At 37.1% G+C, this 13,634-nt stretch overlaps 1 protein-coding gene across 4 annotated transcripts in view; it reads left to right on the top strand.

Moving 5' to 3' along the window:
* akap6 (A kinase (PRKA) anchor protein 6) overlaps positions 1 to 13,634 on the top strand; it is a 171,679-nt gene that overhangs the window by 144,811 nt on the left and 13,234 nt on the right. For all 4 annotated transcript variants that reach the window (XM_072699344.1, XM_072699343.1, XM_023833586.2 and 1 more), the window contains 2 exons: positions 1,757 to 1,903; positions 7,447 to 7,659. In XM_072699344.1, the coding sequence (XP_072555445.1) occupies positions 1,757 to 1,903; positions 7,447 to 7,659 (360 nt within the window). The remainder of the gene's footprint in view (positions 1 to 1,756; positions 1,904 to 7,446; positions 7,660 to 13,634) is intronic.

The following is a 13,634-nucleotide window of genomic DNA, read 5'->3' as shown; positions in this document are numbered from 1 at the left end:
ATTTCATATTATTGTATTATGAACGACAATTTAAAATTGACATAATTGCTGGGACAAACAGTTCTCATTTTGTTATCTGTGCTTTTAAAAGATTTTTCAGGACAATACAAATTTGTAACGGCTACTGTTTCATAATGAAAATTAAACCTGCAGCACAACATTTCCCAAATTTATTCACAACAAGCAGGTAGCTAGTATTTTTAAGTAAAGCAACCAGTCTACCTAATCAAGTGTCTTTGTCCTGCAATATCTGTACTCAATAATCTTTACTCAAAGGTTTTACACCTGTAATGATGAAGCGCATTTACCAAAACAATTATTCTTATAATTGGAACAAGGAAAGATCCAAGTGCGTTTGTGATAAAATGTTTACCCATTAACTAAAATGAGTGAAAGTGGATTTAATCATATTTATGAATGTCTGCATGCCCACTATGCACATGTGTGCTTGTTGTGTTTATAAATTTGTTAATGTCCTTGCTAACCTTGCAACACCTTGCTAAAGGAACCTAGATCTTTTTTAGAGAATTTATTTTGAAAAAGTTTTGATCTCATAAATTTTAACTAGAACTGATTATTTGTTTTCCTCATGTGTCTTGACTTGTGATCAATATTTTGCTATTTTTTAAACAAAAGAAACATGTAGAATCAATATTTGCTGTCAACAAATAAATTGTATGATTCCCTTGTTTTTCAATGGTAACAGGTTTAATTTTTCTGTAGCATTAAAAAATGAAAGGGATTGATGGCTGAAAAGAATCTGTGATACAATCTCAGTCAAAAAAGTGACAATGAAAAATGATTTTCAGACTTGACAGCAAAAAGAAGGAAATAATTTAAATATTTAAATATGCTATGGCTGTAATGACAAATGACAACCAAAAACTAGAATCAACTAGTTATTGATGCAGAAAATGAAAAGGTGGGGGAATTAAGCAAAACGTATGTGAGATTGAATAGCGTCAATTTCATAATATACAGTGTGTTGCTCAGTGGAAAGGTTTGTTTGTAGGAACAGATCCCTGTCTGGGAGCTGCCATCTTATTATCATTCATGCAAATGAATGTCTTGTTTTTATGCCATTCTTTCTAAATCTTTAGCAAAAACAGTTTAGGTTGAAGTGTATGCACCACAATATTCATTAAGTTAAATACATACACCTTTGCCTAAATATATAGTGTTATACCCAAATGTTAATCTCAGAAAGGGTATCTGACTTTTTTGTGACTGTTCACTTGAAAAGTGAGAGTTCAGACAGAGAGACTTCAAAAGAGAATTTCCTCCAAGCCTTTCCCTTACAGTGGTTACTTTAAATGACAGTCCTGTTCTTGTTGCCTATTGTGATATGTGCATTGTTATTCACTGGAAGAAGAGAAAAAGGAGAGATCACTGAAGTAGGATGAGAGAATGTTCAAAATGTATTGGTGGGTGACCAGAACTGTCAGGGTAACTGCTGATGGACCCTGTAGACACTGAGAGAGTGTCAGACTTAATTATTTTGTTTGTTTTAGAACGAAAACTGATAGGTGATTATAGTGGTAAAGGTTATGAAGATCAGTCAGTCATTTAGTATATATTCAGAAGTTCAGAATGGCCAAGACCTTTTCTGTTTCAAATTTAGCTTTCTCTAGGAACTGGTAGCTAGTTATCCGACCATAACCCTGCCATTGGTCAGAGATGTGTTTCATGCTCACATATGATGCTGTCCACAAATGAGGTGAAATACTGTATGTTCACTGTGTCTGTGAATCTGCAGGGGAACATTGTGGAAATCGGCGTGTGGGATCCCCGGAAATCCCAGCTGCTGGATCAGGTGCAGTCCCTGCACAAGAGCGGAGTCCAGCTGCCTGCAGATTTTGATGAGCGTGTCAGCGCCCTCACACAAAAGTGGAACAGACTGGAGGTAACTGTCCTTATTTTATTTCGGGAGTACAGTGGTCCCCCCTTACCCACAATTTCAGTTATCCACGGTCAACTGCGGTCTGAAAATATTAAATGGAAAATTCCAGAAATAAGCAATTCATAGGTTTTAAATTGTGCGCCATTCTGAGTAGTTTAATGAAATCAGGGACATGAATCATCCCATTGTCCAGCATATCCAGGCTGTATATGCAACCCAGCCATTAGTTACTTAGTAGGTTATCAGACCGACTGATTGATATTACAGTGCTTGTGTTGAAGTACCCTCCCCCTTTTTTTAATAGAAAAACAAAACTTTATTTAAAAATCAATTCTTATGAGCAAAACTTTCATTATATGAAGTATATGGGTATAATTATTCTATTCTATTGCTAGTTATTGTTGATTATCTCCTATTGTCCCTAATTTCTGAATTAAACTTTATCATTGGTACGCATGTATAGGAACAAACATAATACATCAAGTTTAACTTTAACCTTAATATGTATGTACTATGCATGGTTTCAGGCGTCCGCTGGGGGTCCCGTAGTACAGTTCTCCATAGCTGATTCTCACAATGCCCGTTCAGCTTGTTCACAAGGACCTTCTACTAGGTGCTAGAAAGACGGAATCTTTATACTGTCTTCTGAGGACAATATTCCCCTTGGAAATTTGTATTTATTACTAAAAACAACTGATGTTGGCCTCATAAATGAGTTTCTTATGAGTTTGTCTGAAGATTAACATCTAGTGACTGTAGCATAATGTCAGTAAACACCCACCAAGACATTTACTATGTTTGGATTTTGGGTTTCTTCATAAGCCATCTGTTGCGTTCCATGAAAAATATAATTATAGCTGTTTGAATTATGCACCCCACTCCATCAATAGCACCCTGCTTCTTGCGTAGGCAAACCGCTACCTGATCGATTTACACATATTGAACCTCAAATGCAATGTCATCATATGGAGAATTTCTTAGCTACAGAGAGGGCCAGCTGTTAGACCATTAGAATGAATCACTGAGGCGAAATATAGTATAAATGATCCTCTTTATATTAACTTCAGCCACTAAACTAAAAAGTAAGCATTGCAATGCAATGCTGGAGTCTGTCTGGAGTTTTACGGTTTATACTTGGGCCATGAATATCACTCATAAAAGATACTTTGGAGATTTTTGGGGGGTGGTTCAGGAAGCTTCTGAGAAGATCCCATAAGGTCATCGTGCCCATCCTCACCACTCCCAGCTAGAGGCTCCCTTCTAAACCCTACAAAGTTCTGCTTTGTTTAGCTGTTTATTTACTTGGGAAATTCAGCTAGGGATGGGCATCAAGGCAAGAGACTAGGGTGAAAATATTGAGGTACAACAGAAAAACAGGGCTGTTATATAAAAGCCAAACTGATTTCCAAAGAAGGCCTGACCTGTGTGGAGTGCTGCCCTGCACCAATAGACGGGGCCTGCGACATGTCTCATATATGAAGAGCAGAGGGTGCTGTCTGCTTTGCATATTTCAGTCGTATCTGTGGAGGCGTATAGCAGTCAGTACAGAGCCATTGCTTTTTGTTGCTCTGATCGTTTGTGAGTCAAAGAATCGAGGGCAGGAGGGCAGAATTAAACAAAATTAGCATACGCATTATTCTCCAAAGCTAGAGTTTTAATTTAAAACTAAGCACCGAAGAACTCGAGATTACTGTGTTTCCAGCACAGTAATCAGTGTTAATTAACATTTTGTTACATTACAGAAATGCTGACATTTGAACGGAACGCACATGTTAAAAACAAAGTTGTGTTTGCTGGGTATGCTTCTTTCATCGCAGGTGAGCGGCACGCTGAAGAGCGCCGTCAGAATGAGGCACCAGTGGTGCGGAGAGTTTAATCTGTGAATTTCTGCTCCCAGTGCTGCACATTACGGCATCTCAATTGCATATTAAACAAGCCTATCAAGTCAGGCATTGGCATCTGCTGTGCTGACACAAATTGTGAATTAAATGAAATTGATGTCCTCTGTCGTATATTTATGAAGACAGACCATTCTCTGAAGTATTCTGCTTATGAAGAATTTATGATTGCAAACTGTTCCTGAACAAAATAAAGTGGCAATAAATTCCTTTTTTGTAACCCGACCCTCCAAGGGCATTGATTTCACCTCCTGCTGCCGCATTTGTCACAGCACAAAAACAATAGCTAAATCTGGAATCCATTGAGAGCTTTCAAATTATCAATATTCAAATGAGGAGAAGCGAGAAAGAGGTCTGGATTGGGAGGGGGCTGGGGTGGTGGCGGCGGGGTGGAGAATGCAGACAGTGTCCTTTGCTGAGAGTTAAACACTTTGTAAAGTAACAAAGGAACACTTATCAGGCTTTTCAGGGGGAAATTATCGACTTCAAAGAAAACCGTTTAGTCAAATGAGCACAGAAATGTTCATTCTCTGGCACCAGTCATCTTACATGTGCTGTTTCATATTCCAATAAATAAACAGCAGGGGGAAAAATGCTGACATTTTTTTACACATACCATAAACATTATTTTTAAATGTCATGAAACGTGGAGAGTAAAAAAATAATTTAATTATTATTTTTTTAAAAGGTACATATCGTGCATCTGATGATTTTATATTCTTTGTGCTAATGTTTGTGTTTTGTCGTTGGGTGCCTAAAACACTGTAGATTGATTAATCTCCTCCCTTGTCCAGTAAACATAGCTTTAATTTCAAAGCAGCACCGACATGTTAATAAAAATAAGTCATTTTTAAAAATGCAAAGGGGAAACAGAAATGACTAAATGGTTAATTGATGCGGCACTTGGAAACAGCCACTTCATTGCCGCTCATAATCACATATGTTTCCATTACAGCTACTCACAGGAACAGCATACAAAAGAATGACAATTATACCAAGCAGCGTGTGTTTTAATTGGATAATGGTGTGTTGTACTGCTGGGTGGCTTGTCTGAATGCAGCGCCTCACCAACTCTCTATGTCAGAATGCTTGTTTCCCAAGCAGGTGGGAGCCCACTGGTGCCAAAATAACACACATCCAGGTCCCAGCATGGAGCACGTCTTTCTTAAAAGCAGATGAAAATGGGGCACCACACCCCTCTGTAAAATCACTGGGCAGTACATTTAACGTTTGTTTTTATTCCGTAAGCATTCTAAAAATAAAATTCAGCAATGCATTTTTATGTCATGGCAACGTTTCAATCTATATATGAGGGTGATCACTTGGATAATTATCCTTTACATGTTTTTTTTATTGTACGATAAAGATTTAAAAATTTTCATTATTTTCATCAGTGCTTACTTTTATTATTCCTTCATTTACAGTAGGTGTCATTGTTGGTCATTTTCTCAAGTTCTCTTATATTTCTGTGTAAAGTCGTCGCAGTGTAACCTCCCAAATCCTGCCTTATATTCTCCAAAAATTATAAATTAACCCTGGGGGACAGCAAGTGTAGGCATGACAGCATAGTGTTTCAGGACTCTGAGATTTTGTTCCCTGCAGAACAAAAGAAATCAATACACATAAACTTTAAATAACTTTGTCAAGCTGGTATACTCAACTTAAACAAAACGAAAAAGCAATAATCACTTAACTACAATATCTTTTAAATAAATAAAACCTAAGGATGCATCACACATATCCACAAAAAACTATAAATACAATTTTAGCTTTAAATAATTGCTGTTTAAAATGTTAAACATTATGGAACAGTATCTGGATACAACATCTGTATATTCAGTTAATTTATGAACTGATTATATAAGTTATTGACTTTTGATGCAAGTCAACAGAATAATCATTTTTCCATTTTTCTGCTGTGCCTCGTTATCACAGGTTGGTGGCTCATGACATCACAATGACCATTATAATGTAATATACACAGATTACGAGCTCCACACTGTGTGGATGCACTCTGTCACACGTGGGTTCTCTCCAGGTACTTGGGTTTTATCACACAGCCCACGACATGCAGTCAGGCTAACTGGGGCACCAAACTGGCAGTAGTATGTGACCTTGTCTGTGTGACTGTGCCCTGCATTGCCTGGGATAGGTTACAAGCAGCTGTATAGCACTGACCAGGATAGCTGATTAGAAGATGGATGCAGTGGTGTCAGAAGTAGTTTGGTGTTGGGGGAGACCTGGAAGTGAGGGGGTGCAATGTATATTGTGACATTGCAATGGAGAAAATAGTTACATAGTGAAAGGATGCAATGTAAGAAAGATTTTAAAAATAATTTTAGCATAATAAAGATTTCATCCTTTAAAATAAGACAGTTTTTAGGGTGCAGTTGCCCAACTAAACATAACTGATGCATATGTTAAAATGGGTTTGTCTCATACAGGACTACATGCTAACCACTGCACTCCCCTCCCACTGCACTCCCCTCATTTTCCAGTGCCCCTAGAGGGAGGGAGGGAGGGAGGTAGCCAGCAACTTATTGATATGTATGTTGTTAAATTGGCTTGATAATACATTTTTGGCATGAACGGTGGTTGACTTTGTAGGTTTGACAAATATTTTAAAATATAATCTACTGAATCATTTACTGACATTGGCCCAATAAAAAAATCCAAATTATCCTGAAGGATTTAATCCAAGGTTGCACCACATCATGTACATCTTAGGTTAGCAATAACAATGTTGCTTACTAAAATTGACAAGCAGCTAGATTTTCTGGTTGATAACTAAAGGAAGAAAAAAAAATATAGCCACTCTGGCATACAGATTATTATTATTATGAATGGATGGATATATTTCTATTGTACCACAGAATTGCGCAATTAATTAAAAGGGTAAATGATTGTTCTGCTTTCATTTTCAGCCATACTCCATACATTAACAGCCATACTTTAATTTACCAAAGCATTACACAATCTGGTAATCCAAAACTTAATGTAACCTACTTAGCACATACTGTAGTATTCTCAGCTAGCTTGTCAGAACTCTTTTATCTTTCTCCAGAATGCTTGTTTATAGCGTAATACCCACAGGGTATCTCTCATGCAATGCCTTTCACTTCATTGGCCTTTGCTTCTATGTTCAACACACCTCCATCAGCCTCAGTCCCTGTGCTTGGCTGTAGTGTTTGAAGTGTGCAAACAAACAAGCAAAGAAACAAAGGATAATTTATCACAGTGTGGCCCTACATGACAACTGCAAAGCATTGGGCATTTTTTAGCCTAGGGATTCCCTGCTGATCCAATTTGCCAAACCACTTCTAGAAGGATGTATAAAAAGCCAGCTGCACTGAAGTGAGATAACAAAGGTGAACACAACATAGAACATATAGAATACAGAACCATTAAAGTGGCTAAATAAGTATAATGGTCATTTTTGTAAGTTGGTAAGATTCAAGAGAAATTCAATTAAACATCCATCAAACCATTTTCTAACCTTTTGTTCTGCTTGGCATTTGTGGGGGACCTTGATCAATTAAAAACGTTTGTTATATGTACTGTAGTATTGCTGGTTCTGTATTTATGACACTGATTTTGTTCGTCGGTCGGTCTATGCGGATGATCCTTATCTTGTTTGTTTTTTATTAGGCGACCCTGGCAGAGCTCGTGAAGCCCCCCAGCTCTGGGAGCCCTGCGCAGCTTTCGCCGGCCCTGCTCTCCCCAGAGACAACCGGCATGCTGAGGCAGCTGGAAACCCGCATCAAAGAGCTGAAGGGCTGGCTGCGCAACGCCGAGCTCCTCATCTTCAACTCCTGTCTCCGGCAGGAGCTGCAAGACGACAAGCAGCTCCAGTACTTCAAGGTAAAGAATATCAGCACGTTCTCTAAATAATTCTGTCAGCAAATATACTCTCATATACTTAATCGCATAATGATGATGTCACTATATGACTATAAACTATATCAAACATGAGTTTATATTCAAATACTTACAGTTTACCCAGCTAATGATAGGGAAATGTTTACCTGTATGTCTTGCATGTGCATATACAATAGTATTGCTTAAGAACAAAGTTTTTCTGCTACTTACTTTATAATCTTAAAAATATGTCAGGTCAGGGTACCCTTTAATGCTATGGAAGTAGGAGGAGCCTGAAACTGCATTCCAGTTAATGCCACCCAAACAAACACCTCTAAACCTTTCCAAACAGGACAATCAAACACCTTTTTTAATTCTGATGCACAATTTACTGCTGTTTATGTTAGACATAGGTATTTAACATAAAATCAAACTAGACGGCAAAGAGATTTAATCAAGCCGTGTCAAATAACCGGTAGTGCACTGATAAAATTTCCTGTACTAAGTGACAAAGAGAATAAGCAGAGAAATCTATTTAAATGTATGCAGAATAAATGATGTCTGTTGGACAATAGTTTTATGAATACTTGACTTTTCAATGAAAGTTACACTGTGTACAGAAAAAAATGTTGTGAATAAGAACCAAATATATATATGAAAATTTGAGAACTACTCAATGGAAAGAAACATCATTACATTGAAAGGGAAAAAAATAACTAGCATGTCTGTTTTGAAACATGGCTTTTGCTCTTCTGCTGGAATATGCATTAACTCCGCTGCTGTAATTTATAGTGCTACTATTAGTGTTGCACTAAAAAATAAATATAAATTGGGTAGAATCCTGAATGAAGCACTGCATAATTACCAATGCAAAATATGTCATTAAGGTTGTGGGTTTTATTAAAAAGTGGCATCTTTGAGCATTATTTAATAACAGGCACTTGCAAATTGAAGGTCATTTAAGGTGTCATTGAGAATCAGAAGCAAACCTTCCCTAAGTACCTAACACAAGTAAAGTGTCAAATGTTTTACACAGAATTTTTCAACTTGTATTCTGCATGAACATACTGAACATCCACACTCATTCAAAGACATTACAGCAATTAAATTGTTTGGTGTGCTTACTGTTACAAGCAAACATTAACTTTCAATTACAGATCCCGATTCGTAATGGTAAAGCAGATGACTTTACAGTTTCAATAACTGCATGTGCAGGCACCTTAAAATTCTGCATTCACTTTGGCCCGTTTTTATTCTTTGCCAAATGCTATAACATACGCCTGTACATTGACACATTCGATCTCCTTTCTTTTGCATTATTCAGGGCAATAGTAGGGTGCATGAAATAGGGTACTGAGAATGAATGGATCTGTAAACAACATATTGTTAAGGAATAGCCAAGAAAGTAATGAGATCGGAGAGAAAGGATTGTAATTAAATGAAAATTAAATGAAGGAAAGGTTATGGAAATTCCCAAAGTCAAGATGCTGTAAAGGACCAGCTATGTTATGGTTTTCTTCTTTGGTTTATCTGTTTGTTTGTATATTTGTATAGAGAAACCGTCTGGAAGTTTTTTTTAAGTTTGTTTGTTGTTGCTTTGCTTAGTTATAATTATAAATTTACTTGCACTCAGCACTCCCCTGCCCAAATGTAACAAAATCCTGTATTTTATCTGGCATTTAACACCCTTTGTACAGCATACTTGATATTTAATGCTGAAATTAAGATCTCATATGTATGAAGTTGTAATGTTCAGTTCTGACTAGGCATTAGTTCGTTGCTCAAAGTATTCATGTAAGTACAGCAATGTCCCAAAACTCTAGCCTGGGTAGCACAGGAAGAGTCGCATAGGAAGAATCTGTCTTGAGATATCATGTTAATTCGGGTTATGTGCTACATAATTAGCTGAATGGTGGCAGGGAACCTGAAAATAATATTTCACTGTTTTCAGGAAGTGACTAGCAATAAATCAACATTGAATTCTAAAGCCAAGTGTTTTGCAATCACACTGGTGACAGTGCTCTTCTGTTCATAGTTAACCAGTTAGCACTATGGATGCTACAGATGCTAGCTGTAATTAACAATCAATTAATAATTAAAATATTTATATACATGCAAGCCCTCATTCACATCCCGCGTTGGTCAGTCCTGGCCACCCAACACCCTTTCGGCCGATCATGGTTTTCTCTCCTCGGACCGCTCTCAGTACAGTAGGTACTCACCATGGTCAACTCCGGTCTTTACCCCGGCAGATGTCTTCTGCATTCAAGTGGATTATGAGTAGCAAATCTAAGCTTACTGTCTAATATATTCAAGACCTTGACACAAACCGTTTACATGAAATAGTCAACATTATTCATTTCATTTTAATGTTTTGGCTTTTCAGTGTATTTAATGGTCTTCCCACAGAGTGAAGTAAACACAAAGAGGGAACCATAGTAATAAATTATAATGTTTTAAAATGATTATATATATATATATATATATTTTTTTTTAAAACATTTAAGTCCATAAAAAAGAGTAAATATAGGTTTCCATCTTTCAACCATATATTTGGTATTTGGTCATGGGTTAATCAAATATTTAAATATAACTGAAAATGTAATTTGTTACATATTATATGATTTATTTATATTTTCCAATGATTGGGAATATTATTACTATCTAAATTATAATTAATTCATTTACCCTACAGCAGAAATTATATAGGTATTACAGTTGTAACAGGATGTCAGAAACATGTTCAGTTGTGGACACAAGTAGCTTTCCTCTAATATGCCTCCATTGATCTCACAATAACAAATAGTTTTCTTATTTTCCTATAAGCCTTTTCATGAACTGTTGTAATCCGTGTTTTAAGTGGATTATTCTGATTATGTGTCACTTAGGAACAAACTATTTAATTTTTCATTCCTTTCTTATACTTAAGATGTTGCACGTTCTGCCGCGTATCATCAAAGCCAGTTCATTTATTGTAATCTTTGCAAATACAAAGAAGTACTGGAAACCTTCTTCTAATTTAGTTATTTGATAATTATGGATTATCTAATTTGAATTGTTATTATTATCAGTATTCCCTTACTGCAGCAGTTCATTTTTCTCCAGAGAAAGATGAACAAGTGCAAAGTGTATTCCTTTGTTGGATGCGCCAAATCCCGTCACCTGGGCATCAAAGAAATCAGCTGTGACACTCCAAGGACCAAGGCTTCCACTAGAGAGTTATCTTTGATGGTGCAGTATCAGTATTAACTGATTTGAGACCTGCTCCAGGCATAATCCTCTTATGGAAGGTCAGCTGCAATCTCTATTCTGTCCCAGTCCTGGACCATCTGCAGTGCCCCTCCAGCCCCTTGACCATCTCTCAGAAGCAGGGACCCAGCTTGGTTTTCATAGCTCTCCTCCAGCTAATAGAATGTGACAGCACAGATATAATATCAGTGCTTTCTCATGATTAGACACTCCAAGTGCAAGTACAAACTGCATTAGGCTGCAGCAAGTTCTTGCATTTGAAAGCACCGAACGCTGCATTAGATCTTCATCGTCAGTTAATGGGGAGCAGACAGGTGATGGCCGGGAAAGACTCCCACAATACAAGGAAAATTGACAGGCTTGACAGGGCATTATTTTCATTATACATCTGCAGAGCAGTATTTCATTTATAGACACTAATGAGAAAATGTCCTTATTGATTTTATTGTTATTATCACGTGCTGATTATTTGCTTTCTCATTAGATAAAAGTGTGCCTCATTCACAAAGCATTAGTGTGATCTCAAATTAGCACATAGGTTTTGTTTTGTGCAAAGTAATTTCAGTAACACTTTGCCTAGATTAGACACTGTTGCATAACTATATAACAGGTAGCCATGTAGTTTGCATCAGATATCAGATTTTGAATATCAGCTCAAGCTATTTTATGAAAAGCCAACAAGGTAAAATTAACATGTTACATCAATCATGTTAATGACTTAATTTGCTGTAATATGTGGAAAAGCTGCAGGATAAGTAAATCAAACCAAGGATAGAGCATCGTGTACATGTGTTACCATTTGGTACAGAACACTGTTTAATGTCTGTCCTACTTTGGAGAAAGTCGTGTGTGCATGTGTGTGTGTAAGTAAACCATATTAATGTCTAAGGCGGGCAACATTTTAATTTCTCAGCACCACATAATTGATCTATCACAATTATGTCTCAATAACCAAGATTTCTTTAGAGAAATACATTTACTTGTAAAATAACTACAGGAGATTGCATTGCTTTGTGCTTTAAGAATACAATACATTCTAATATACACCAAATTACTAAAAACTGTTTAAACTTACAGTATGTGCAGCATTCTAAATATTTTTTGGGAATAAATAGTCTCTCCATACATTCATTAGACTCATTTGCAATAATTAGTCCTTGTGATTTTAATTGACTTAATCAACAAATATATTTAATCAGGGGTGTCTAATTAATGGTAATTGATTGCATATCCAGAGGGTTACTGTCTTTGTAAAAATTCAGCCCTTCTACCACACTGCAAAGTATTTTTTATTTTTTTGCTCTTCCTTGTTTCTTGTCCACCTTTTTTTAAATGAACAAACAGTAGGAGCTGCAGTTGTAGTCTAGAAATGGTCTAGCAGAGTAAAAAAACAGCACATCAAATGAAAAGGAGTAAGCCGTTCAGTCCATCTGAAGCTTTATAAACCTGCTCATATTGGATATTTTATAATATTTCAGTGGCTTGCTAATTTCCTTGTGGACCACAAAGACTCAAGAGCAATCACACAAACTCAGGTGCACATTTACCCAGAATGCTGTGCTCCATGGGTCCCATCCTGGGGCCTTTGATATAGGTGTTGGTGCTCTGCTGTCTGTACTCTACTCTGAATGTTCCTAACCTGTGAGTATCCATTACATTATATTATGTAAATTATGCCACTTGAATATAGAAACTAGTTACTTGACATAAGTTTAATTTGAAAATAATTAAAGGAGGATTTCAGTCTTTCAGACCCTAGAGAAATTGGAGTATTAACTAATATGATGAGCCCTTTTTTTTATGCACTACATTCGCCACAGTAGCATTGCTGTAGAAAACGATATCTCTGTCACAAATGCATATTTACTGTTCTATTAGTGGTGGAGTCTGATTTCCAGCCCTGATACCTGTGCGGCCTAGAGATTAATATTGTACATGAGATGGATCATGCTTCACAATAAAGCAATGAGGCTATTGGGATGAGCTCTCAGGAAATAGTCATCTCTAGCACTCCCCAGATTGCGTTACTACCATTGCATATTACCTGCCAGCTGATTTTCAGATACCTTTATTAAAAGGACCTGAGAAATGTCCCATTAGTCTGCTGTGGGTGAGCCATTCTCCTGTGCGGGATAGACAGCAGAGAGTGGCCAGCCTTCCACTCACAGCCGAGACAAGCAATGGTGCTGTCCGGCCGGCTATCTGCACACAACCAGCACACTATACAGCAATGGAAAGTGGCTCGCTTGAGAAATCACTGGCCACTTTAGGTCTGCACACCACCATTCCACCCTCATGTATTTGGGAAGCTTTTGAGCAAATATTGGCATACCGTATCCAAGGCTCTGTGTCAATAAAGCAGAACTCAATAGGAGGAGAAGTCATTTTGTGAAACCCAGCAATGCAGAAACAATGAAGCTGTGGATTTCTGGGAGTTTGGAAATACAGCAATATAATCTGCCTTTCAGATTTAATGGCATAGCCTCTAGTTTCTGAGCCTTTTAATCTAACGGAGTGGACTGGCAGTATTGATCAGGATCCGGTAATCTGTTTTCCACTAACATACCTCTAAATACATAGAGTGAAATATGTACAGTCAGACATAAATATTGGGATGCACTATACATTGACCTGCTGTGAAAGTCTGTTTGTATGAAGAATAAATCATTATGAATGATATGGTGAATAATCTGATCTATCTAAAACAGGGACAGAATGGAGCTACCAAA

The sequence above is a fragment of the Paramormyrops kingsleyae genome, chromosome 14 (genome assembly GCF_048594095.1).
Source record: "Paramormyrops kingsleyae isolate MSU_618 chromosome 14, PKINGS_0.4, whole genome shotgun sequence".
NCBI lineage: Eukaryota > Metazoa > Chordata > Actinopteri > Osteoglossiformes > Mormyridae > Paramormyrops > Paramormyrops kingsleyae.
This window is presented reverse-complemented; position numbering and strand designations above follow the sequence as displayed.